This window comes from Triturus cristatus, chromosome 3_2, assembly GCF_964204655.1.
Source record: "Triturus cristatus chromosome 3_2, aTriCri1.1, whole genome shotgun sequence".
NCBI classification, from domain to species: domain Eukaryota; kingdom Metazoa; phylum Chordata; class Amphibia; order Caudata; family Salamandridae; genus Triturus; species Triturus cristatus.
This window is the reverse complement of record NC_140584.1, coordinates 88,326,868-88,351,556: the sequence shown is the minus strand read 5'-3', so window position 1 is coordinate 88,351,556 and position 24,689 is coordinate 88,326,868. Positions and strand designations below refer to the sequence as shown.

Sequence of the window (24,689 nt, the reverse complement as noted above, 5' to 3'; positions counted from 1 at the left end):
GCTCGGGACACAGGGCCCTCATGTAGGGGCTGGTTTAATCCCAAGCCCGCGATCGGGCCAGGGCTAGACTGACTGCTATCGCCAGGGTTCATGGACGGGCTGGCCTGGGACTGGAACTGTATGTATGTTTTGTGCGCACTCGTCGCGACTTGTCTTCCTTCGCTTAAATTGTGGTGACATGGTATCTTTGCATGCAGTTTTTTGGCGTAGTGGGCTCTCAGTTTGTGGAGGCCATAACTGGCTGATGGTTTGGGGCGCTCTGGTGTCCCGTGGGCTCCTCCCCACCTTCTTTCCTGTTTTCTTAATTTCTTTACTCTATTCCTACTTTCTCTCTTGTCTATATTTCGGGTTCATTGGGCGACAGGCACTATGCTGGGGGGGGGGGGGTAGGCCGTAGCCTCCGCATTGGTGTAGGGTGGGGGGGTAATACTCTGTTCTTAATTAGTTCTATGGGCCTTTTTTCTCTTATGTCTCTGTGCTCTACTTGCTTCGATTCGGGGTCCGGGTGTGGGGTGGATCGAGTGGGGGCGGCTCTGGAGGGGTGCGTACTTGCTCATGTGACTATCCTGTTATATCTCTGCACCGCCTCGCTGCTTGAGATCTTACTTCCATTGTTGTTTTTACTGATGTTGCTGCTCTCCCGTGTGGTGAAGCTATCTTGCGGACTCGAATCTCCTTTGTTCTTATCCTTCACTAACCCTTTTTTCCCTGATAAAATTATCTTAAAAACTTAAAATTAACCTTCACTTCTCCTTCCCCGGGTGTCAAAGATATCTTCAGTATGTAACTCATAACTCGTTGTTAATCTTGACCGTTGACGCACGGGGGATGTAATGTGGGTATCAGTGCTTCACTGTATCGTGGCCGGCCTGACGGTTGTAGGCCCGTATTTGTTCTTTTACGATGCACGAATAAAGGTTTTTATAAAAAAAAAAAAAAAAAAAAAAAAAAAGAGACACTGTCTCCCGCCGCAAGTAAAAAATCCAATCCCGGTGGGCGGGGCCAAAAGTGGACAGGGTGGTAACCAGGAGGGACTAAAAATGCTCCTGGACAATTATAACACCCGGTTTTGCATAATTGGTGATGCAAAATGACGCGCACCAATGGAAAACACGGGCGTAGCAGAAAGCGAGCTTCAGAAATCGTATTGATTACAAGAAGCTCTCACATGGCGAGAGCAGCGCATGAGCGCGGCTAACGCCAGGTGAGACCTAAAAAGGCCCTCTGCTTTGATCGTATGGACAGCAGCACAAACACATTGACATCTTTATCTAACATACGCATTTTAATATCCCTAGGCGTGCATAGGACAGGTCAGCTAACTCCTCGTGCATATAGGGATGGAAAGAGGGATTTCAGCTAATTTTTTGCCTTTTTTTTTTGGCCCTCGCTCTAGTCACTCTAAAGTGTTCCTGCAAATCCCAGACACCAAGTGATGTTGACTCATGACACTACAGTGGTAGATATCTACATTAGAGCAGCCTTTTCCCTTTGCCGCCGTTAAAACTATCCCAAAAAATTCCCAGTTCGGACAGAGAGAAGTCTTTAGCTTGAGAGCTGAGCACTGTACGATATGCTGAAATGCAGTTGTCATATTCACCATGAATTTTGTGGGATTGTAATGTGATAGTTCACTTTTGGGAGATGGTGACGAAGGCGGTCTCTAAGCTCACAAATAATTAGAAATAACCTCAGTGACAACACTTCTGGGACTAAATGTGAAGGGTCACTAATAAATTCATAGAACTTGCAGGCAAATGAGCAAATAGAATAATTGTCATGGCTTGGAAAGCCTTGGAGGCTTCCTCCATCAAAATATGTCCCATGGACTTGAAGAAATGGGCCACTGCAGAGAGTAATACACCAATACTTACTCAACAGCAAAAAGGGGATGAGAAGACCCAAAAGGCATGGGAAACTATTCTACTTTCCCTTGAATCGAAGGTCCATCCCGCGATTTCTCGGAATAACATTGTAAATATGAAGAGACCCATTGGTGACGACGGTCAAAGTGTCCCTCATTTTATGCGAAAGCGGTTTTAGGGAGTCTCTAATTTTATTCTGACAAAAGGATCAACTACGATGTTTTGCATGATTCGTGGTGTTGTTTTCATGCTGTCTTACATCTACACTCATTTATTTGCCACTAGAGCACTCTTCTCAATTTTAACACACAGTGATATGATGCAAGCTAGCAATTTGCCTCCTGGTCGACACGTCACTTCACAATTACAGTTGAATTTGCGTTATTGCAAGTTTTAGATTACCTTTTGGTGGTGTGACATATGCGATGGCTGCACTGCACTATCGATATATATGCTTTTTGCCACCCCAAGTGTGCTTGCCTAAGACACCGTCCCTACTGTGCCATCGAAATGAAAACTAAATTCTTGGCCAGGGGCTACCCCAGGAGGCTAGGACGTGATTCTTACAAACGAGAACGCTACTACGATAGGCAACATCTTTTAACACAACGAGACATCAAGCAAAACATCAGATTGGTATTTGTGACACGTCATTCAACTATGAATGAAGACATTCGTCACATTATTATTTCTAATTGGCACATTTTAAATGCCACCAAAGAGAGAGAACACTGCATACCCAAACCCATGTTTGCACACAGAAAAAATAAAAATCTAAAATACCTTTTGGTTCGCTCACGCATGACAAACAACCAACAGGACACCATCCAGACATCAATATCGGGTAACAAATTTCCCATAGGGAACTACAAATGCAAGTCCTGTGTTGCATATCAATTTGCCATTGAAACTAGTACATACACAGTCAATGGCACCACAATTGATCTAAAAACTTTAACCAATTGTAAGACCTCCAACATTATATATCTTATTCTGTGTCCGTGCAACCAGGGATATGTGGGGGAAACCTCAAGGTCAATGGCAACCCGACTTACAGAACAGAGGTCAGCCATCAAAACCCCAAAAATTAATGCCCCATTAATCAAATACTATATGGAGGCTCAACATAGCATTCAACAAATAAGATGGCTGATTTCGGAAAAAATATGCATTAATACTGGAAATTTGAGTACAGAAATATGTAAACGTAGAGAGGTGTACTGGATCTTCACTTTGGATACATACAGAAATGGGATGAACAACGAAATCCCATGGGATCAAGCCATTGTGTACAACCATGTATAAGGGAGCTGCTCCTGCACTGAGCTTAGGCCCTTCTTGCCCCTTTCTGTATAGAGAGAACTGAGCTTCATTCACACTATTGCCATTTGAGTATTTTCATTTTTACCCTATGTTTTCTTCCCCTTCATTAGTTTTCTATTTTCGCTATCACACTCTGCAATGATAAATTTATGTCACTGTCTGGGTTTCCATTTCTTAGTAGTGCATTAACACTTCTGCTGCCTACTATTTATATAGAAATGTTTCAATTTTAATACATTTTTGCTCATCCGCACTTTCAATGTATTTGTATTTTATTATACTAGGAATTCATATTATATTTATTTATCAGGTAGTCTCATCTTTTTATAACCTCTATTTGCCATTCTATATAGCCTTCATGCGCACAGGCCTAAGATGGCCGCCACAGGCTCCACATGGTTTACACATTAGGCTGGGACAGCATTCGGATGCTCCGAGTCAGATCCCGTGACTTTTTATCACCTATCACGGAACCACATACCCTTCAAGTGATGAATCCCTCCACTGTTGGCGCGTTATTAGGCCTCTTCAAATAATGGACTGCGTCACGGCAATACGCTGACAAACCTCGGCAATCCACTGTGCGCATGCATAGCGTGCAGCTCTGGATAAATCCTTAAGCAGGCATTGGACCCTGCACTATGGTCCAAGACGCCGCCGCTTCAATAGGTTATGTGATCCAGCGGAGTGGTTCACCACCGGAACACTAACATCCATCCTCTTCCCGAAGGTAAAAGCAACAAGAAAGTGAGATGCCACACCACCCCCCTGAATTGGAGCTCTGACTCGTGTCCAGAGTCGACTCTATCCTCTAGCTACTAGAAATCCATCCAGGGATACTTATAAGTACCCTCACCGGTTTCTGTTTTCTTCTTTTTCAGTGTGGGACATTGTCTTTCCCACCTCCTAGGCATTGCACAACTGTGGGCTCATATATAAGTGCTTACACCTTGGTGAGGTAAGCTCGCTTATCTCCTCTTATGAAGTTTATTTGCATAGTTCCATGGCACTATGAATAATGCCCCTTCCGCATTTATTTTGTAGTTTATCATTTTGATCTATTCTAATTGAGCGCAACTACACATCGCCTTGCACTGCCGCACCATTTACAAGCATATTGAGCACGGCCGCATATCGTATCTATAGGTAAGCAATATTGATCCCACCACCTTCAACCTTTTCCTTTTCACATCCTTTTTTCATTGTTTGGCCATAAATAGATCTTGTTTGGCTCTCTTTAAAGGTGCACTCCATACGCCAGCACCAGAGCTACCAGTCCATCGTTCTCTCTAGGTTGGATCATTTTCGAATTTCTGATAAGGTACATCTCTTCCAAAAAACATCTGACACATATGTGTAGCTCTGATATGTGGTTCCTAGTAACCGTGAGGTGCACATTGGGTATCACTATAATATGTCTGTTTTTAAAGTGGCCTCATGGTATCTGTAACTTGAGTGCCACATGCACATTCTTAGGGAATTCTTCTGTGCATGTATTTCATTTCCTTATTCATTTGGTGCTCTCTTAACTCAGCTCCACTTTGACTCTCTTTATTTGTCTTCCTATCAAACATATGTTTGGGTGATTCTAAGGATTCCTAATAAATCTATGATTCAGTCCACTTTTTGTGACACGTTTTTATCATTCTTTCTCTATATATCAGATCTGACTATCCTTTGAAGCAGAAATTGTATGTAGGAACCTCGGATTCTCAATATATAACTTACGTATTTTTGTTCAAATATATTCCTTTAGTTTTTTTTTTTTTTTTACAGAGTTTTATATAGCGCGAACTTGACCCGAATCGGGTATCAGAGCGCTTTACATATCACCAATTGCATTACATGAGGACACATTAATTTTTTTGTTAGGCACGGGGAGATTAAGTGATTTCCCAAGAATCACAGGATGTTCAGCGTCATTGCCGAGACTCAAACCCAGTTCCCCAGATTCGAGGGCGACCGTCCTAGCCATTAGGCCAACTCCTCTCCCCAAGGTTTCTTTACACACATGGCTACCTGATGAAGGCGCAACGTCAAAACACGCGTAGGACATGAAAAACGTTAGCCATGATAAATATGTATATTTTACATTAACGAAACAGTTGTAATGATAATTGGTTTATAGTTACTCCACTGTTTCTTACAGGTTGTGTCACTCCCTGCATATAAATTGTACACAATATTTTTACTAAATATTTATGCAGTAAGAGCTAGAGTATGAGTGCGTCAGCATGCCTGTATATCTAAAGTAGAGACCATGGTTTAACAAATGTGCTAAACATTGAATAATTATATTGCACATATTGAGTAACTGTTTTTTATGATATATTGCTTTCTATCTTGCTCTAACAAAGAATATAACATTTAAAATTGGTATAAATAAACATACATTTTTGATACTTTATTACACTTGGCTGTTCACATATTATTTTTGCCTATCTACAGGTCCACTTTGCTATTGTATTTCCTAAATGTTTTTTCACACGTGTATTCAGACCCTGATTTAGGAAATATAGTCTGGGGTACCCCTATTCTTGCAAACATTGTCCCTACTGTGTACAGTTTATATTACTTCAGATTTCGTGTGCTTGGGCAGAAATTGTCAGGTAGGTAAGTAGGTAGGTAGAAAACAAGTTTATTTAGACAATTGTCCATAAAACATTCTAAAAAAATGTAACAATTAAAAGCAATAAATGGGCCCATCTTAACTACCCGACACCCCCTTCCCACCACAATTCGCCATTAAATTAAAACTCTGTTGAACAGACCGTAAAAACTTTGTAAGATTTCCTTTATCAGAAGTGTCATTTTGTATAGTAATATATGTTTTTGCAAGAATCTCACAGTACCCAGTCTACGATGGTAGTAAAAGATATAAAAACGCTAAGAAGTACAAACCAGAGGTTGAATATGTCTAGATTCCCATACAGATTTGAAATAGAAATGGTCCATTGGCAAGCAGCTGGCTAAAATCGATCTGTTCTGTGTCAGAACACTAGGGAGTCAGGATGCTGTGGTCTGCAATATGGCTTCCTGGACATGCAATCAAAAATGTGTAGCTGCACAGCAACACGTTTAGTTAACTGTGGATACCTCATTTTGAAAATGTGTGATATTTTCCTACAAGCCTAGAAATGCTATGTTGGATCTCATTACCAGCGAACACTCAGTCTTACCTGTTCACTTTAGATAGGATTTCCTGTCAATAGGGAATGCTGCTTGAAGAACCTCAGGAGCATCCCTGTTTTCTAATGGTGCCAAACCTTTCTAATAACTAATTCCACAGGCTCAGATCTTTACGTATGAAATAAACTTGGATCCTATCTGGGCACCCATAGTAAGGGCCCATTCAAAGGAGGTCATTTAGAATTAGGCAGTGTGGGACCTGCACCCTATAATAGGGGAGCTTCCGCTCTGCCACAGCCGCAGATCCCCGGTCACATTTAGAGATACTGGAACTCCTGGAATATAAACGATAAGACCCCAGCTGGCCCTGCCACTGGAAATGAGGCTGTGCCGGAGGAAATCCTTGATCTAGCCACCCATGTGCCTCCATGTTGGCAGGATGATGTGTATGCCACTTACTGTTCCTGTCTTGGGCCAGCCTATGAGGCACGGCAGTCTGGGGCATTTAAGTAAAGGTATGGCTTTGAACCAAAGGAGGAAAGCTTCCTGTACAGCAGGGACTGATTTTCCTTATTCACGATCAAATCTCTGCTTTGGGGGGTTGTGTCTGAAAATGTAAAAAGAAAAACAGAATACAGAGTGACCCACTACAACATAGCAACCTGCTTGGTGTTCAGCTTTGCTGGATGTGAATCCGCAGCACCATCAGATGCACTTTTATCAAAGAGATCCCCGACAGGCAGAAGGGGGTCTTTAAATGTGGTAGCCTGGCTTCCACCAGAGGAAGGGAGCCCAGGTTAAGAGCCTTACTTGGCTGCTGGCTTGTGGGCCACAAGCAAAGCTCCAAAGGAGGCCCAATGGTGATGGAGAAAAATTAAGAAAAAAGTAATCCAATATTGGCTGCTTACATCTCTTGCTGCAGATACCGGAGGGATCTGTGGATTAGCACGGGTGAAATTCTTTCATCTACAGAAGCCAGGTACTGGTAAAGAAACTGAAAGGTGCTGAAAGGAATACGCAGGGGTTGGCATCTTTTACTAGTAGATAAAATCTCGAAGGCAAGCTTCAGTGCAGTTGCAATGTTCTGTTGGTGATAAAAAAACAAAAAAGGCTGTTAGAATTGCAACAAAGGCGCACACACACCTATCTGACTGGCTAGCTATTGTAACAATAACATATATATTTCTACAATACTACTGATAATACCAATAGTGATATTATTAATAATACCGATACATTAATAATATTTGTATATCAACAAGCTACCAAAAATGCAGCATTTTGGTTGGTTCCTAGCTGGTATAAATATCTAACCAAGCTATTCATCGCTAGTACCTGAGACAAGCCGCAATACAGAATCAACCCACATATGACCACATTTTCTTCCGCTAATAGCTTCCTGTAAAAATCAAAGAGTTGTAATACAGAACTAGAATGGTCACCTAGCCCACAGAATGTGCCTGCGCTTGGAGGCATGCTGTTGGAGAAGACAGCTTTAGAATCATTCTCTTGCCTGTGCCGAAAGATGAATAAATACATGAATATATGTCTTATTCCAGTTGCTACAAGTTCCTAAAATAAACGAGTCCCTAAACACATCCCAAGGGTGAACCGGTAACTTTCTGCAAACCATGGGAGTTTGCTTCGTCTTCAAAATTTTGTCGCTAGCACAGCATTCAGCACATTCATGAACCAACCTCTCAATCTCAACATCCATGCCAGGGTTAGTATTGGTTTTTGTTTGGCAAGGGAATTTTTCTGGTTTAGGGTGGTTTTGGGTGGCAAGGAGATTTTTACGGTGGTTTTGGGTGGCAAGGGAATTTTTAGGGTTTTTAGGGTGGGTGTCGATTTTTGGGTAGTAAAGGGTGTTTAGGGTTTAGGGTGGGTATGGGTTTTGGAGTGGCAAGGGTATTTTTAGGGTTTGGGATGGGTATGGGTTTTTGGGTGGTAAGGGTATTTTTAGGGTGAGGGTGTGAGTGGGTTTTCGGATAGTAAGGTTATTTTGAGGGTTTAGAGTTGGCGTGGGTTTTTGGGTGGTAAGGGTGTATGTGTGTGTATGGGTGTGTGTGTGTGTGTATATATATATATATATATATATATATATATATATACATTAAAGTTTTCAGCTCCAGTAAGCAAAACACGCACTCAGAAAGGTACAGCTCGTTGGCGATTTATTCACAAGGTAACGCTACGCGTTTCAGCACAGAAGTGCCTTGATCACACGTTAACCATCTACCAATCAGAAACATCTTATGTACAAACACCAGTACTTGTCAATTGACAACAACATAGTGGAGGGACACTCACAAGAAAAATAATGATTCGGCCATATTGGACTGGTTCCTTTCCATTGAATCCCTATTGCATCATAGAGATATGAAATACAAAACAGTGAGTCCGCTTAATTCAAGTGAAAGATCTGGACTACATCTCATATGAATATTGCAAGAATAACGTAAATATGCGCATAATAAGTAGTATCGCATATATGCAACAGAAACAACATTATACTCGGTCTAGTGCCCGAAAGGAATCAGTTTCTGAAATTCAAAAAATGATCAAGCCAAATTACGAGTAACTAACGTGTCCAATATCCAGTAAGGTGATCCCAATGGGTACGACTAGGGATGTTCCAACATGGTAATTAGAGTGCATCTAGATCCGAGGATCAAGAAAAAATCCAAAAAAGGGGGGGGAAAAAAGGGGGGTAAAAGTAACAAAAGTGACAAAGTGTATCTTAGCTTTATCGTGGTGAGGTGATAGGCTTCTATTCAGTTCAGACATGTGAAGATCAGTGCAGTGCTCAGGTTTTCTAAGGAGTGACGTGCCCCCGGCTGACTCCTAGAAAGAAGTGACAAGAACATTGATTAAAATGGATTAAAAACAATATCATCAATTAATATTTAGCAAGAACAATCAGAAAACAATCAAGCATCAGGACATGATGATTTATCATGGACACATTTGGACAGTAACTAAATAAGTTAATCCGTATGTAAATGGGTTGCAAGTTCCTCGTCCAAATTATGTCCCCCAGGAAATTTGGTCTCTAATTCCAATATCCATTTAGATTCTCTAGTCCTAAGGGCAAGTTCTCGATTCCCTCCACGTCTACCAACAATGACCTGTTCAATCGCATAGTATCTCAAAAGATCGCTGTTTGATTGGTGTACGGTTTGGAAGTGTCTGGCAATGGGATATTTGGGGTCTTGGTTATAGATGGCTCTCAAGTGTTCCTGGACTCTCTTTTTAGCCATACACGACGTACTGCCCACATACTTTTTTTGACAAGGACATTCCAAAATGTAGATTACATAGGTGGAGCTGCAAGTAAGAAATTGTTTGATTTGTTTTTTTGTTTGGGTCCCTGGTATTGCAAACTCTTTAACCATCACACTGGACCGGCAGGCCCTGCAATGTCCACATGGATAAAATCCACTAAGTCCTTGGATATGTTGGCCCCTTTTATCAGTGATGTCACTTTTCACCAACATGTCCCTAAGGTTGCGACCTCTTCTGTATGTTATGAGTGGTCTATTGGTCAATTTTGGGCCTAAGATGGAATCCGATTTTAAAATTTTCCAATTATCGGCCACTATTTTTTGGACTTGTTTAGATTTTTGGTTGTAGGTAGTTATTATTCTAGGTGGTTGTGATGAGACAATGGGTTTGGGTATAGGGTTCAGGGTCTCTGATCTCTGGATGATCGATGCTTTAGAAAGGGCTTTAGTCAGTACCCACTCAGGGTATCCCCTGTCCCGAAACCGTTGGAGTATGTTGCTACTCTCGTGTGTGTAATCTGTCTCTTTAGTGCAATTTCTTTTAGCTCTTAAGAGCTCCCCATAAGGGATGCTCCATTTGAGTGATTCAGGATGGGAGCTCAGGGCATGAAGAAGGCTATTGCCTGCCGTGTCCTTTCTATGGAGTTTGGAAATAAGTCTACCCTCTTGGATCGTGATGCTGGTGTCTAAGAAATCCACCTGATGTTCACTAATGTAGTATGTCAAAAGTATATTGTAGCTGTTTTGATTGAGCTTTGCAATGAAGCTGACAGCCTCTTCCATTGTGCCCTGCCAGATGACAAAAAGGTCATCAATGTATCTTGACCAAAATTGTACCTTAGTAAAATGCTCCTTGAGATCTTCGTTGGACCTAATTTCTTCTTCCCACTTCCCCAAAAATAAATTCGCGAAGTTGGGAGAAAACGCCGAACCCATGGCAGCGCCACGGATTTGCTTGAAAAAGGTTCCGTCAAACATAAATATATTGTTACGTAGACAGAGTTTCATCATCTCTATAAGCATAGCAGTATGGTCTCTAAATCCTATTTCACGGTTTTTTAAGAAATAGTAACAAGCCTCCATACCCTGGGTATGGTCAATGACAGTATAGAGGGCACTGACATCCATTGTGATAAGAATGGAACCTTCAGTCAATGTAATGGTCTCAATTTTTTTCAGAAAGTCAGTTGTGTCCTTAATGAAGGAAGGGAGTTGGAAAACATATTCTTTCAGGAAGTGATCTACGTACACTGACAGATTTTCGTTGACACTTCCTATGGAAGATATGATGGGTCTGCCTGGGGGTTCTAAGAGGTTTTTATGAACTTTAGGCAGTAAATAGAAAATAGGGAGTTTAGGAAAATCACGTTTAAGGAAGCAGAATTCATGCCAAGAAAGGAGCCCTTCAATTTGCCAATCGTGAAGTCTATTCCATGTTTCCTCTATGCTGATATTGTATTCGTTGGAGTTGGATTTGATGTAAAAGACATCACCTTCAAGTTGTCTGAGGGCTTCTTTGACATAGAGATCCCTGCCCCAAAGAACAATATTGCCTCCCTTATCGGAGGGTCTGAGTATAACAGAGTTATCGTCAGCCAGAGACAGGATGAAGTCACGGTCCTGTTTAGACAAATTTCTATTCCTGTTCTCTCTGTTGTATTGTTTATGTTTAAGCTTGGCAAGTTCTTTGCTCACTACTTCTTGGAAGGTATCTATAGGATCATGTGGCATGATGGGGTAAAAGACCGATTTCGGTCTAAAGCTAGTACATGCAGCCCTATTCATATTTGTTTGTTTCCCTCACACCCACAATAGAATCATCAGGTTGACTATCAGATGATATACCTCCCAATACATACATGTCTAGAAGAAGATCTTGGTCATGGATATTAAGTTCAGGTGTATCTACTATTGCCATGGATTGAGGAGTATCTTTTATAGATCTTAATGAATGCCATTTCTGGAGTTTTAGTTTCCTGCCGAATTTGTACAAATCTATTCGGGTATCAGGATAACTAAACAGTTCACTGGGGCAAAAAGTCAATCCCAAGCAGAGAGTACGTTTTTCCTTTATAGTCAAAGTTCTAGAGGACAAGTTTATGATTGTTTTATTTACCATGTCATCATCCATGGTTAACGTCTTCGTCTGTAGCCGCCTCTTTTGGATCCCACCGGCTTTGTACTCTTTACGTTTTCTCTGCTGGAACTTGAATCTTCTCTTCTGTGATCTGCTCTTCCTCTTGCTTGTCCTCTTGGTCTCCCACGAGTTGGTGTTTTCTGGGAGGACTGTTGTTGTTGGTGTGATTCGGCTTCTTTTTTCCGTCTGGTCCGTAGAACCCTGAACTCTTCTAAAAAAGTCGCCGGTTTCTTAACAACTATTTCAGTCTCGGATGCAGTGCTGGCAGAATTTCTCGAAATATCTGAATCCGGTTCACTGACCATGGCATTTGAAGAACATGCTTCCAGCATAAACTTGTCCTCTAGAACTTTGACTATAAAGGAAAAACGTACTCTCTGCTTGGGATTGACTTTTTGCCCCAGTGAACTGTTTAGTTATCCTGATACCCGAATAGATTTGTACAAATTTGGCAGGAAACTAAAACTCCAGAAATGGCATTCATTAAGATCTATAAAAGATACTCCTCAATCCATGGCAATAGTAGATACACCTGAACTTAATATCCATGACCAAGATCTTCTTCTAGACATGTATGTATTGGGAGGTATATCATCTGATAGTCAACCTGATGATTCTATTGTGGGTGTGAGGGAAACAAATATGAATAGGGCTGCATGTACTAGCTTTAGACCGAAATCGGTCTTTTACCCCATCATGCCACATGATCCTATAGATACCTTCCAAGAAGTAGTGAGCAAAGAACTTGCCAAGCTTAAACATAAACAATACAACAGAGAGAACAGGAATAGAAATTTGTCTAAACAGGACCGTGACTTCATCCTGTCTCTGGCTGACGATAACTCTGTTATACTCAGACCCTCCGATAAGGGAGGCAATATTGTTCTTTGGGGCAGGGATCTCTATGTCAAAGAAGCCCTCAGACAACTTGAAGGTGATGTCTTTTACATCAAATCCAACTCCAACGAATACAATATCAGCATAGAGGAAACATGGAATAGACTTCACGATTGGCAAATTGAAGGGCTCCTTTCTTGGCATGAATTCTGCTTCCTTAAACGTGATTTTCCTAAACTCCCTATTTTCTATTTACTGCCTAAAGTTCATAAAAACCTCTTAGAACCCCCAGGCAGACCCATCATATCTTCCATAGGAAGTGTCAACGAAAATCTGTCAGTGTACGTAGATCACTTCCTGAAAGAATATGTTTTCCAACTCCCTTCCTTCATTAAGGACACAACTGACTTTCTGAAAAAAATTGAGACCATTACATTGACTGAAGGTTCCATTCTTATCACAATGGATGTCAGTGCCCTCTATACTGTCATTGACCATACCCAGGGTATGGAGGCTTGTTACTATTTCTTAAAAAACCGTGAAATAGGATTTAGAGACCATACTGCTATGCTTATAGAGATGATGAAACTCTGTCTACGTAACAATATATTTATGTTTGACGGAACCTTTTTCAAGCAAATCCGTGGCGCTGCCATGGGTTCGGCGTTTTCTCCCAACTTCGCGAATTTATTTTTGGGGAAGTGGGAAGAAGAAATTAGGTCCAACGAAGATCTCAAGGAGCATTTTACTAAGGTACAATTTTGGTCAAGATACATTGATGACCTTTTTGTCATCTGGCAGGGCACAATGGAAGATGCTGTCAGCTTCATTGCAAAGCTCAATCAAAACAGCTACAATATACTTTTGACATACTACATTAGTGAACATCAGGTGGATTTCTTAGACACCAGCATCACGATCCAAGAGGGTAGACTTATTTCCAAACTCCATAGAAAGGACACGGCAGGCAATAGCCTTCTTCATGCCCTGAGCTCCCATCCTGAATCACTCAAATGGAGCATCCCTTATGGGGAGCTCTTAAGAGCTAAAAGAAATTGCACTAAAGAGACAGATTACACACACGAGAGTAGCAACATACTCCAACGGTTTCGGGACAGGGGATACCCTGAGTGGGTACTGACTAAAGCCCTTTCTAAAGCATCGATCATCCAGAGATCAGAGACCCTGAACCCTATACCCAAACCCATTGTCTCATCACAACCACCTAGAATAATAACTACCTACAACCAAAAATCTAAACAAGTCCAAAAAATAGTGGCCGATAATTGGAAAATTTTAAAATCGGATTCCATCTTAGGCCCAAAATTGACCAATAGACCACTCATAACATACAGAAGAGGTCGCAACCTTAGGGACATGTTGGTGAAAAGTGACATCACTGATAAAAGGGGCCAACATATCCAAGGACTTAGTGGATTTTATCCATGTGGACATTGCAGGGCCTGCCGGTCCAGTGTGATGGTTAAAGAGTTTGCAATACCAGGGACCCAAACAAAAAACACAAATCAAACAATTTCTTACTTGCAGCTCCACCTATGTAATCTACATTTTGGAATGTCCTTGTCAAAAAAAGTATGTGGGCAGTACGTCGTGTATGGCTAAAAAGAGAGTCCAGGAACACTTGAGAGCCATCTATAACCAAGACCCCAAATATCCCATTGCCAGACACTTCCAACCCGTACACCAATCAAACAGCGATCTTTTGAGATACTATGCGATTGAACAGGTCATTGTTGGTAGACGTGGAGGGAATCGAGAACTTGCCCTTAGGACTAGAGAATCTAAATGGATATTGGAATTAGAGACCAAATTTCCTGGGGGACATAATTTGGACGAGGAACTTGCAACCCATTTACATACGGATTAACTTATTTAGTTACTGTCCAAATGTGTCCATGATAAATCATCATGTCCTGATGCTTGATTGTTTTCTGATTGTTCTTGCTAAATATTAATTGATGATATTGTTTTTAATCCATTTTAATCAATGTTCTTGTCACTTCTTTCTAGGAGTCAGCCGGGGGCACGTCACTCCTTAGAAAACCTGAGCACTGCACTGATCTTCACATGTCTGAACTGAATAGAAGACTATCACCTCACCACGATAAAGCTAAGATACACTTTGTCACTTTTGTTACTTTTACCCCCCTTTTTTCCCCCCCCCTTTTTTGGATTTTTCTTGATCCTCGGATCTAGATGCACTCTAATTACCATGTTGGAACATCCCTAGTCGTACCCATTGGGATCACCTTACTGGATATTGGACACGTTAGTTACTCGTAATTTGGCTTGATCATTTTTTGAATTTCAGAAACTGATTCCTTTCGGGCACTAGACCGAGTATAATGTTGTTTCTGTTGCATATATGCGATACTACTTATTATGCGCATATTTACGTTATTCTTGCAATATTCATATGAGATGTAGTCCAGATCTTTCACTTGAATTAAGCGGACTCACTGTTTTGTATTTCATATCTCTATGATGCAATAGGGATTCAATGGAAAGGAACCAGTCCAATATGGCCGAATCATTATTTTTCTTGTGAGTGTCCCTCCACTATGTTGTTGTCAATTGACGAGTACTGGTGTTTGTACATAAGATGTTTCTGATTGGTAGATGGTTAACGTGTGATCAAGGCACTTCTGTGCTGAAACGCGTAGCGTTACCTTGTGAATAAATCGCCAACGAGCTGTACCTTTCTGAGTGCGTGTTTTGCTTACTGGAGCTGAAAACTTTATTGATTCTTAACTCGGCGGTGGGATTGGCCGAGTATAACACTCCACCTGACTATGGGAGATGGATCCCGGAAACGAATCCTGTTGTGAAATGATGGAATATATATATATACATATACTTAAAACTGTATATAAAAAAGAATTCTATATATGCATATATATGTAAATATATATATAAAATAGATATATTTATATACATATATTTCTTTAAAAAACATATATATGTATTATATATATATATATATATTCACTTAAAAAACCCTAGGTTTCACACATGTTATAGTTAGGTGGATATTTCACTCGTATAAAACCAATGAAATTCCCCCGTTATAGTTAGTTCAGATAACTATAACTCGCGCGCCCGCAATCCACTGCTCATGACGTCACATATTACATCACTCATGACATGGTCAGTGGCATCACTCATGACATCACTGATGACATCATCCTTGTGATAGAGTGGCGGTCGGGCGAGTTATAGTTATCTGAACTAACTATAACGGGGGAATTTCATTGGTTTTATACGAGTGAAATATCCACCTAACTATAACATGTGTGAAACCTATGGTTTTTTAAGTGAATTTGCAAGGTTTTTTAAATGCTAATTCCTAACTATAACGTGTGTGAAACCTATGGTTTTTTCAGTGAATTTGTACGGTTTTTTAAATGCTAATTTATTTATGTATTATTATTTTTTTTATATATTTATTTTACAATAAACTACATATTAAATTTTTTTTTTTTTTTTGGTTTTCACCGTGTGCGCACCCCGCGATTTAAAAAAAAATAAAAATGTTTTTTTTGCCTTCGGGGTCCTTCAGGGACCCCCTGAAAAAGGCTAGGGGGTCAGGAACTCTCTACCCTGCCCCCTTTTCACGTTCGCCACCTTCCTTTTTACTCACGCACTGAAAACAAACAAAATGGCGGCCGACACTTCCTGATTTTGACCGATTCGAACGTTGACTAACATGTAACCACAAATCACAATTACGCTCGCGCACGTTAGGGTGATCGCACGGTGCGCGCACGGTGCGCGCACCCTGCGCGCGTATAGATATTGAAATGCTTTTAAATGCTATTTTCTCAGGAAGTACTGAACAGATTTACACCAGACCTGCAAAAGGCACTTCCTTGACCTTATGGCTACCTCTCTGCCAAATTTCAAGTAATTCTGTTGAGCCGTTCGGGCTGTAGCTGCGTCTAAAGGTCCTATGGAAAAATGCATGGGGAAAACGCGTTTTGGGACCCCCTTTTTTTCTCGGCCCCCACTTGACGAATCACCGCGAGACTTTCAGGGTAGGAGCTGAACGGAGCCCCCCATTAGTTTTGAAAATTTCGCGAGGATTCGTCAACCGGCGCCAAAGTTATTCAAAATAGAATTTTGAGATTTCCTATGGAAACACGGTCCTAACTATAACTATCTACTGGCGACCGCCAGTAGATTATATATATATATATATATATATATATATATATATATAAAGATAAGCGTTCCTGACTCGCCTTTGTCAGGGGGTCACAGAAGGACCCCGAAGGGTGAAAAAAATTATTATTTTTTTTAAATCGCGGGGTGCGCGCACGGTGCACGCACGGTGAAAAACCCTTAAAAAAAGAAAAAAACATATAAGAACGTGAAAAGGGGGCAGGGTAGAGAGTTCCTGACCCCTTAGCCTTTGTCAGGGGGTCCCTGAAGGACCACGAAGGGTGAGAAAAAACATTTTATTTTTTTTCCAAAAAATTGCGAGGTGCACGCACCGTGCGCACACGGTGCTCGCACGGTGAAATACCCATAAAAAATAAAAAACATTTAAAACTGTTTATAATTTTATAGAAGATATTAACTATGCTCTTCAACTTTATCCAAATTCAAAAAAAATATATATATAAAAAAAAAATTAATACATACATAAATTAGCATTTAAAAAACCTTTGAAATTCACTAAAAAAACCATAGGTTTCACACACGTTATAGTTAGGAATTAGCATTTAAAAAACCTCGCAAATTCACTTAAAAAACCATAGGTTTCACACACGTTATAGTTAGGAATTAGCATTTAAAAAACCTTGCAAATTCACTTAAAAAACCATAGGTTTCACACATGTTATAGTTAGCTGGACATTTCACTCGTAAAAAACCAATGAAATTCCACCGTTATAGTTAGTTCAGGTGACTATAACTCACGCGACCGCAATCCACTGCTGATGACGTCAGATATTACATCACTGATGACATATGTGTCTTTCTGTAAAATAAATATTTGTTATATATATATAGCTAAAGGTTAATGGAAGAATAAATGAGTAAATAAGTGTCTAAATACAGTGATGTAATATCTGACGTCATCAGCAGTGGATTGCGGTCGCGTGAGTTATAGTTACCTGAACTAACTATAACGGTGGAATTTCATTGGTTTTTTACAAGTGAAATGTCCAGCTAACTATAACATGTGTGAAACCTATGGTTTTTTAAGTGAAAAAAAAAAAATATATATATATATATATATATATATATATATATATATATATATATATATATATATATATCCACCCAAATCGGCTCCGTTCGTAGGACCCCTGGCGCGTCTTTATCCGGTGCGGTGCTGTGGCCGAGCCATGCCGTATTGTATCATCACCAAGGATTCACTTCGCAGTGAATCAAATAGCACGCACTCACAGTCTGTTGAATTATCCCAATTTACTTTATTTTTCTTTTAGAAGTTCTTCAGTCTCCAAATCAACCAACGCGTTTCGCCATCCACCGATGGCTTGGTCACCGTGACCAAGCCATCGGTGGATGGCGAAACGCGTTGGTTGATTTGGAGACTGGAGAACTTCTAAAAGAAAAATAAAGTAAATTGGGATAATTCAACAGACTGTGAGTGCGTGCTATTTGATTCACTGCGAAGTGAAGCCTTGGTGATGATATATATATATATATATATATATTGCTGAAAAGTCCTGCCACTTCTGTGACGAAAAGCAGGCACTAACAACAGGAATCCAAACAGAAAATATTTATTCAGGCAGATGATAACACCGGACAGGATGACGCGTTTCGGTGGACACAGCCCCCTTGCTCACTTGCTAAATATATATGCAAATTTTGTTGGTAAAGCATGCATGGTAAAGACTTGCGTGGTAGTGTCTAGGTCGTTGTAATGGCTGTGTTGTAAAGCCATGGTGGTAATGGCTTGTGTGGTTTCGTCATACATCTGTAGTGTGCTATATGTCATATCCAATAGTACTCATTCTGTTGCTTTGACTTCTTTCTATTTAAGATTGATCTAGCTAACTATTCAGTGTGCATACTTTATTTGCAAAGGGTTTGCTTTGGGGAAAAATGGAGGAGATTAAATTTTCACGTTTGTACTAAACTTGTTTCCACTGTGAGATTCATTTGTTGTATTCCATGTAAACAGGGTTTGAGCAAATTCATACGTAGGCCAGATGCACAAATGTGTGTGCGCAACACGTAGAAGAACAAAATGTGGGCTTTACAAAATTTAAACTTGATGTTAACATTAGTGGAAATAATGGGTAAATTACTTTGTTAACATTGGTAATGCTATCTTTTTTAATCTTTATTTTAGCACTTTCCAAAACACTGAATAAGAGTCCTATTGTGCTCATTTATTCGATCTCGGCTTATATGCACTACAAGCAGAAACTCTGCAATTAGTCCCAGAATTTTGTACTTCTGAACTGCCCCCTCCATCTTTCCCCATCACCCTTACCCACAATTCTGAAACACACATGATCTAATCACTTCTTAACAACACCTTTAATTTCCTTGTCAAGTGTCCCCAGTTGGTGAGTGCCATGCTGGTGCCCTGACCCATGGGAGGTATAGGAACTCTCTCTGGTGCCCTTTCCACACCTCATCCTTATTATGAGATTAGTTTGGTGCATTGCCAAGCTTTCCCCCGGTCAGTGAAGTGTTCTATCATAATGTTGCCCAGGTAATCAAGTCACTTTGTCATCCCTGCTGGTCATTTTTGTGTGGACTTCTTCAGCCAGGGACCATTCTAGTACATCCCGTAGCCATACCTCAACACTATCCCAACCATCCCTTGGCAGTCCGTCACTTCGCTAAGAGCAGAGCTAATTGAAGGGATTTATATTGCATGTATGCCCTTTTCGGTCGCTTTACCAGGCCTAGCAGCAGTTGATGAGGCTGCACATTTAGTGTGATTCTCATGGCCCCCAACACTGCTTCCCCTACCTCTTGCCAATATTCCAAGACTTCTGGGCAATACCAGGTCATGTGCAGAAATGCTGCTCCGACCGCCCCACATCCAGGACAGTCCTCTGTTCTGGTTGGGTATATTTTTGCCATTGTGTTCAGATAAGTGTATTACCTTGATTTGTGAGTTCCCCAACACTTTCGTTACCAGCTCACTTGTTCTCGCCCATTCCCTGTCTATCATCGTGGCTGTGGTGTTCTCCAGGAAAGTAAGGATCAGGAACACCAATGGAAGTAAGACAGGTAGATTTATTCACCTCATCCACCAACAGTACATCTTCAACTGTCTCTTACACGAATGTTTCCTCTCAGTGTTCTCTCCTTCTAGAATAGAACCAATACACTATTCTAACTTCGAATACTGTACTACAGATAAGCATGGGGAAGGAGGATGTACACCATCACACATCTTCCCCCTCAACAACAGCAAATAACAAATTTAATACAAGTAGATAAACTGAGATAAGTAACCGTACATTATAGGAGTAACCAAGCATAATGCATGAACAGTGCTTTACAAAATGACCAGAATGAACAAAGGTTGTTCTTCAATAACAAACTTAAAACTAAACATTGACTTTCATATACGCAGGAAGTCTGCGCAAACTTAAAACTAAACATAGTCTTTCATATACGCAGGAAGTCTGCGCACCCTCTGACTTCTTTCTCTAACACAACCCGAGACACTAGGCGGGCCAGAGAAGGAAGATGAGAAATTAGAAAACTTGGAACGTGAGTCAAGTCTGTCACCACCAGACTGGTCTGGTGAGGAGACAGGATTCACAACAACAACACGACTCTTGTTCCAAATCCTCCCATCACTAGTCTTGACGGCATTTTTGAAAATCTTGACTACCGGTCTGACATTAGTGTATTTAGACCACGGTTGACACCCAACCGGAGCTTTTATTTTAACCAGGTCACCAACTTTAACCGCCTGGATTTGTGCACATTTCTTTTCATCAAAATAAGATTTTCTCAAGGACTGTTTATCCAGTTCTCTAACTCTCCAATCCCCTATCTAATTGTTAACAAATCCCTTGTTCAACTTCATTCAACCAGGACATAACAACGTATTGGGGATTCTCCCTTTAAACAGTTCAAAGGGAGATCTTCCAGTGGTCGAATGGGGAGAAACACGATAAGTCGAGATTCTATCTTGAAGTGATTCTTTCCAATTCAGACCACTGGCTCTCGCCAGTTGAATGCTTTCTTTAAGAGTTTTGTTGACCCTTTCAATCGCACCATTAGCTTCCAGATGATAGATCGCACACTTTTTGTGAGTTATACAACAGCTGTCAAGGAAGTGTTTAAACTCATTGGAAGAACATTGTGGCCCATTGTCAGAAAGTATGCTATTGGTGAAGCTCTCTTTTTGGAATATATCTTGTAAAAACTTAATTACACATGCCGTGGAAACATCTCTCGCAGCACACACCTCTATCCACCTAGAGTAGAGATCTAAAACCACAATCAAATAGGGAGTATCGCACACACCATGTAACTGGCCAATAATATCAATTGAAATCTCATCCCAAGGGTGAACCGGTAACTTTCTGCAAACCATGGGAGTTTGTTTCGTCTTCAAAATTTTGTCGCTAGCACAGCATTCAGCACATTCATGAACCAACCTCTCAATCTCAACATCCATGCCAGGCCACCAAAACTGCAAACTCAACAACTCCTTGGTTCTAACAATGCCAGGATGACCCACATGGGCAAAAGTGAGTAACCTCTTTCTAATCCCTAGTGGTGGAACCAACTTTGGCCCCCTAGCAAACATGCCATCCACTACTGAGAGTTCATCAGAAACCAAACTCCATGCACGCATAGATGGGGAACTGACCTGTTGGACCTACGCTTGTGCGCATTGTGGATAGCTGAATATAGTATGGTGCGGTCGGGGGGTGGGAGTTGGGAGGTTGGGGGGAGAGTTTGGGGGTTTTTGTTTTCATCTGAAATGCATTCCAAATATCCTATTATGATCAAAATGTCAATGACATGATTGTGCATTGTTTGGGCCGATACCTCTGGGTTACAGGGGCCGGCATTATAGGTGTCTGTTGACGAATAAAAACAGTTTTCAAAAAAAGAAACCAAACTCCATGGCTTCTCCAAACGTTTATTCTCACTCAACATCTCAATTACTTTTTTGATCTCATCATCTTTGTTGATCTCGACTTTCCAATCATCCTGAGTAACAACACCGTCAGTGTCTCAAGTTCAAGTTCGAGTTTATTGCATAATTAATAAAAATTATTACAATCCACGTTTAATATAAAAGCAGTGCATGTTATAAAACTTACATTCATAAATGTTTAATTTCAGCTCTCTAAAATTATTTTATTTTTTTTAGTTAAGACCGTATCACGTGGTCCCCCAGTGATTATTCTATTAGTTTCTGGGTCTTAGTCTAGCATGTTGGATTGAAGTTACGTAATTGAACAACCGGCCTTGGTCAATATTTTCCACTTTGATTCTAGTATAGGACTACTCATTTGTCCGGGAGTAGTTTTTTTAACTTCTGTCATGAATTTAAGTCCCCGGCAAGCAAGAATGGAGGAAGAACCACTCAACCAAGATATTATCGCTTGCCGGCATGTTTTTATGTTCAGGTTGATCAAAATAGCACGTAAGTATTTCCTTCTCAGTGTCATTAGCCCTGGGCACAACAAAACAGATGACTTAGGGTTTCGTTGTGGTATCCGCATAGTCTACATTGAAGACTTTCTTTCTGATATTTCCAAGACGGTCTTAAGTCTTTTGAATAATGCCAACCCAATCTGTAGTCAATAAAGATTTTTTTAAGTGTCAGTGATCTCACATACATTGACAACCTCAGAATCAGAAGCGACCTCTTCGTCCATATTTCCACTGAGATCAACCAACCTGGAAAGACAGTCAGCTGATTTATTGATGACCCCTGGAATATAGTCCACCACAAACTCGAATTCTTGACGAGGGGGATAATCCATTTTCTAATTCTAGAAGAAATAGAGTCAAGGCCTTTCTTTGAAAACACCTCCTTCAAAGGCTTATGGTCAGACAAAACGTTAACCTTTGTTCCCCAAATTACATTTTTTAATTTCCTTAAAGCCCAAAATATGGCTAAAGACTCCTTCTCTATAACAGAGTAGTTCCTTTCTGACCCCCTGAGACATCTTGAGGCACAGGCAATGAGACAATCCATAAAATATTTCTTTTGAACCAACACAGCACCTAACCCTTTTTCACTGGCATCAGTCATAATAAAGGTAGGATCCCCTGGCACGAACGCATGAAGAGCAGGAGCTTTACATAGTTCCTCCTTGATTGAAATTAACTCTTTCTCACACTCACCTGACCACTGAAAAACAACATTATTTACAGTGAGTTTCCTCAAATTGTGGGTTTTACCAGCGTAGTCCGGAATGAATTTACTATAAAATTCTACCATGCCAAGAAAGGACAGAAGTTTCTCCTTGTTAATCGTTTCAGAAATTTTCGGGATAGAATCTACGAACTCCTTCTCAGGAAAAACACCATGACCAGTTATGCGATGGTCAAGAGAATTTACTTCCTCTAAGCCAAATTTGCACTTATCTTTTCTAAGAGTAAGGCCAGCTTTTCCTAGACGTTCCAGTACAGCAAACACACGAACATTGTGCTCTTGAATAGAGTTACCAAAAATTAAAAGATCGTCTTGATAACATTTTACACCGGTAAGACCTTTGAGAATGTGGGACATGATACGTTGGAATACCGTAGCCGCCGAGATGAGACCAAACGGCATTCTACAAAATGTAAATGTACCCATGGGAGTAACGAAGGCAGTTAGATCTTGAGACGAGTCATCTAACTCAGCCTGGTGAAAGGCTGAAGCCAAGTCTAGGGTAGAGAAGTACTTTGCGCCACCCAAGGTACTAACCATTTCGTCTATGTTGGGTAATGGAAACTTATCAACAATTACTTCTTTATTGAAGGCGCGTAAGTCAATGCATAAACGAAGCTCCCCACTGGCCTTCTTAGCTATGACTATGGGAGCCAACCATTCCGTTGCTTCCACCGGTACAATAATGCCTGTATTTACCAATTTGTCAATTTTCCTCTGCACACCAGCTTTTTCGTTTAGTGGGATCCTTCTTACTTTGGCAACCACAGGCACCGCCGCATCTCTTACTTTGATGTGATGTTTATACCCCTTGAGACACCCTAGAGTGTCCCTAAATATGTCAGGAAACTGTTCCACAAATGCAAGAGAGGAATCTTCAACTGCTTCTACCTGAACCTGTGGGGAGGTGTTGGGGTTCAAACGCACGCCAAGTAAACGTTGGTGAGGCCAACCCATGAGGGAATCACCATGCTTAGCTACGTATACTTTCCCTGCAATAATTCTTCCACAGAGTTCAATAGTGGCTACAAAATATCCAGACATTCTTATAGGTAAAATTTAACCTACGGGAGAAAGATCATTTCTAAGAAGTTTAACATTGTTCGCAAAGTGCTTTAGAAAAACATCCTCACCAATCATAGTTAAATGTGAGCATGAGTCAAACTTGAAATCAAGCGACACACCATCAATGTTCACCATATGAGAAGAATGATCACCCTTCCTTACATCAACCTGGAAGGTGACCACTTTTACCTCAGGTTGATTTTTGGTAACAGCACGGTTATCTCTACTAATTTTGCTTTTGCAAAATTTTGCAAAGTGACCTTTCCGTCCACATGTGTTGCAAACAACCCGTAGGCCAGGACAAAAGGACGAATTTGCAAGATGCCCAAATCGACCACATCTAAAACAAATAGGCTTGCCACCGACAGAGGAGCTAGCAACATTGTTAGGAACAGGGGTACTTTTATCTTTTTCTTTCATCTCTTTCTTTTGTACTTGACAAACCACCTCTTCTACTTTCGTTTCAGACGTGGCCAGTTTGCTCTTCTCACCACTGAGTTCATCAACGCACTTCATCATGTGCTCAACTTGTTTAGCAATAGCAATGACTTCTTCCAGTGGAGGCTCATCCTTCAACCAGAGCTCTTTTCTGATGTTGTCATGTGCACATTTTAGAACAAATTGATCCCTGATTCTCTCCTCTACAGCCGGACCAAATTTGCAAGAAGACGCAAGTT

The 24,689-nt window shown here is 40.7% G+C and overlaps 1 protein-coding gene across 1 annotated transcript in view; it reads right to left on the bottom strand.

Annotated features, from left to right (window-relative positions):
* LOC146856853 (ropporin-1-like) overlaps positions 1-24,689 on the bottom strand; it is a 243,596-nt gene that overhangs the window by 5,303 nt on the left and 213,604 nt on the right. The window contains exon 8 of the mRNA XM_085646769.1: positions 7,226-7,401. Coding sequence (XP_085502895.1) covers positions 7,226-7,401 — 176 coding nt within the window. The remainder of the gene's footprint in view (positions 1-7,225; positions 7,402-24,689) is intronic.